The sequence below is a fragment of the Aegilops tauschii genome, chromosome 5, assembly GCF_002575655.3.
Source record: "Aegilops tauschii subsp. strangulata cultivar AL8/78 chromosome 5, Aet v6.0, whole genome shotgun sequence".
Classification (NCBI taxonomy): domain Eukaryota; kingdom Viridiplantae; phylum Streptophyta; class Magnoliopsida; order Poales; family Poaceae; genus Aegilops; species Aegilops tauschii.
This window is the reverse complement of record NC_053039.3, coordinates 310711069-310712983: the sequence shown is the minus strand read 5'-3', so window position 1 is coordinate 310712983 and position 1915 is coordinate 310711069. Positions and strand designations below refer to the sequence as shown.

General features: G+C 58.6%; 1 protein-coding gene across 1 annotated transcript; it reads left to right on the top strand.

Annotated features, from left to right (window-relative positions):
- The first annotated feature begins 828 nt into the window (after nucleotides 1-828).
- Nucleotides 829-1410, top strand: LOC141022797 (uncharacterized). Its single transcript, XM_073499064.1, has 2 exons — nucleotides 829-999; nucleotides 1177-1410. The coding sequence occupies exons 1-2, from the start codon at nucleotides 829-831 to the stop codon at nucleotides 1408-1410; spliced, it is 405 nt and encodes a 134-aa protein (XP_073355165.1).
- The last annotated feature ends 505 nt before the right edge of the window (nucleotides 1411-1915 follow it).

Genomic DNA, 1915 nt, shown 5'->3' with positions numbered 1-1915 from the left:
AACCCATTACTCCTGCATAAGCTGGACATAGTACTTTATATATTCAAATGTCTGAACCTAAATTCCAATGTATCTGACCTCATACATGACTGCAGTTAGGGGATGCTCCTTGACTTGTTAATCTTGCAACTGACTTTCACTAGTCTCTACTATTAAAGGAGGATCAAACGTCGTGATGATTCAACCTCCCCTCCTGTCGCCAGCATCGATTATGTCGTATCGTTCGACCTCATCCCTCGTCCGTACGCAAAAGAAAAAATCAGCCCAACCACGTACGCATGCACGCACCCACGACCCACCTTCCTCCCGTCCCCGCTCAAAAACAGAAAAGAAGGATAAAAAATTGGAACACACGCACCCACGACCCATCTGTCCCCAACCTCCTCTCTTCCGATTGAGTCTCCTTCCCCAGAAAAATCGCCGCCGCCTGTGCTCGCCGCCCTCATAGCCGCCTCACGATCCGCCGCCGCCTCACAATCCACCGTCACGCCCCTTAGAGCAACTCCAACGGGCCGACCCAAACGGACCGTCCGTTTGGGTCGGCCGCCCGCCCGCCGTCCGCCCTCTTTTAGTTTTGGGTCGGCAGTGCGCCCAACGAGCCGACCCATTTCATGACCGCGCGCGTTTTAGATCATGCCAGCGTCCATGCCGTCGCCCTGGTTTTAGCGCTCCAGCGCGCGGGGGGAAAGTGGCCTAGTGCATGCTGGTTTTGGCGCTCCAGCGTGCGGGAAAGGTTCGTGCGCGCGCCGCGGCCGGCGCTCCCTCCACACTCTGTCCGCCGCCCACTCATCTCGCCCCCTCTCACTACCTCGCCGCCTCTGCGCCATCATGTCGATCCGCCGCCTGGGCGCTTTGGATTTTCGCGGAGTCCGCGAGCGCCGCTCCGGCGCCTTCTCCTCCGAGATCTGGTTTCGCGAGAAACGTCTCATCCTCGGCACCTTTGACACCGCAGAGGAGGCGGCCAAGTGCGCACGACGCGGCGGCGTGGCGCCTCCTGAGGCCTCGTCGGGATATGAATTTTCCCGACGTGTCGAGCCAGCGGGCGCAGGATCTAGCGCCTCTCCCGCGGCTTTTCACCGACGAGGATCGTCGTGTCCACCGGAGGCGGCAGCGTCGCCATCGCCATCGCCGAGATGGACGTGGAAGCCTTGATGGTGTGGCGCGAACGCTCCGCAGGACATCGTCGACGAGCGCCAGTTCTACAAGCAAAGGAGGTTGGAGAGGGACGCGAGGAGGAGGGAGCGAGCCGCCTATCGGGAGGACAAGCGTTCGCGGAAGCAGGCAGCTCAATTGAAACTGAAGCTACGAGAAATGTCAGGTCGGGACTTTGAAGACGAGCAGCATGCTGACGCCTACATTCAGACGTCGGAGGAGAACATTATCGAGTCGGAGTCAGAAAGCGACGAGTAGTGGTCTTTTCTTTTATCTGTGTATGCTAGAACTATCTATGTATCCATTTTATCTGAAAAAATGGCCGGCGGCGTCGGCGACGAAGCAGGCGGGCGAGGGTGTGAATCCAATGTGCCACCGACCAGCGGGCCCGGTAAGGAAAGAGGGCGAGCGCGCGCGTCCGTCGTGTGTCCGCGCTGACGCAAATCAGGCTAAAAAATGGGCCGGTAATAGGTCGGCAGGCGGACGAAAGCGGACGCGCGTCCGTTTGTGTCGGCGCGTTGGGCCAGCTTTTTTGTCCGCGCCGACCCAAACGGACGGCCGCGGACGAAATGGGTCGCCCCATTAAAGTTGCTCTGATGTATCTAAAATTCTAGACTAGATGAGGGATTGCATCCTGTCCCGTTGCTTGCATTGGCCATGGAAAAGAGATGGCTAGGAGAAGATCCAGCACCACAGCGAGGGCGCCTTGTCCCCGGCGAAAAGGATGCACTCCGGCGTCATCGCGTTGGATATGGATCAGAGG

What these genes read in the sequence shown, in the direction of transcription:
- LOC141022797 (XM_073499064.1), top strand. Translation starts at nt 829, where the DNA reads ATGTCGATCCGCCGCCTGGGCGCTTTGGATTTTCGCGGAGTCCGCGAG. An exon ending in GCGGCGTGGCGCCTCCTGAG is followed by an intron (nt 1,000 to 1,176) that starts GCCTCGTCGGGA and finishes AACGCTCCGCAG; the next exon opens with GACATCGTCGACGAGCGCCA.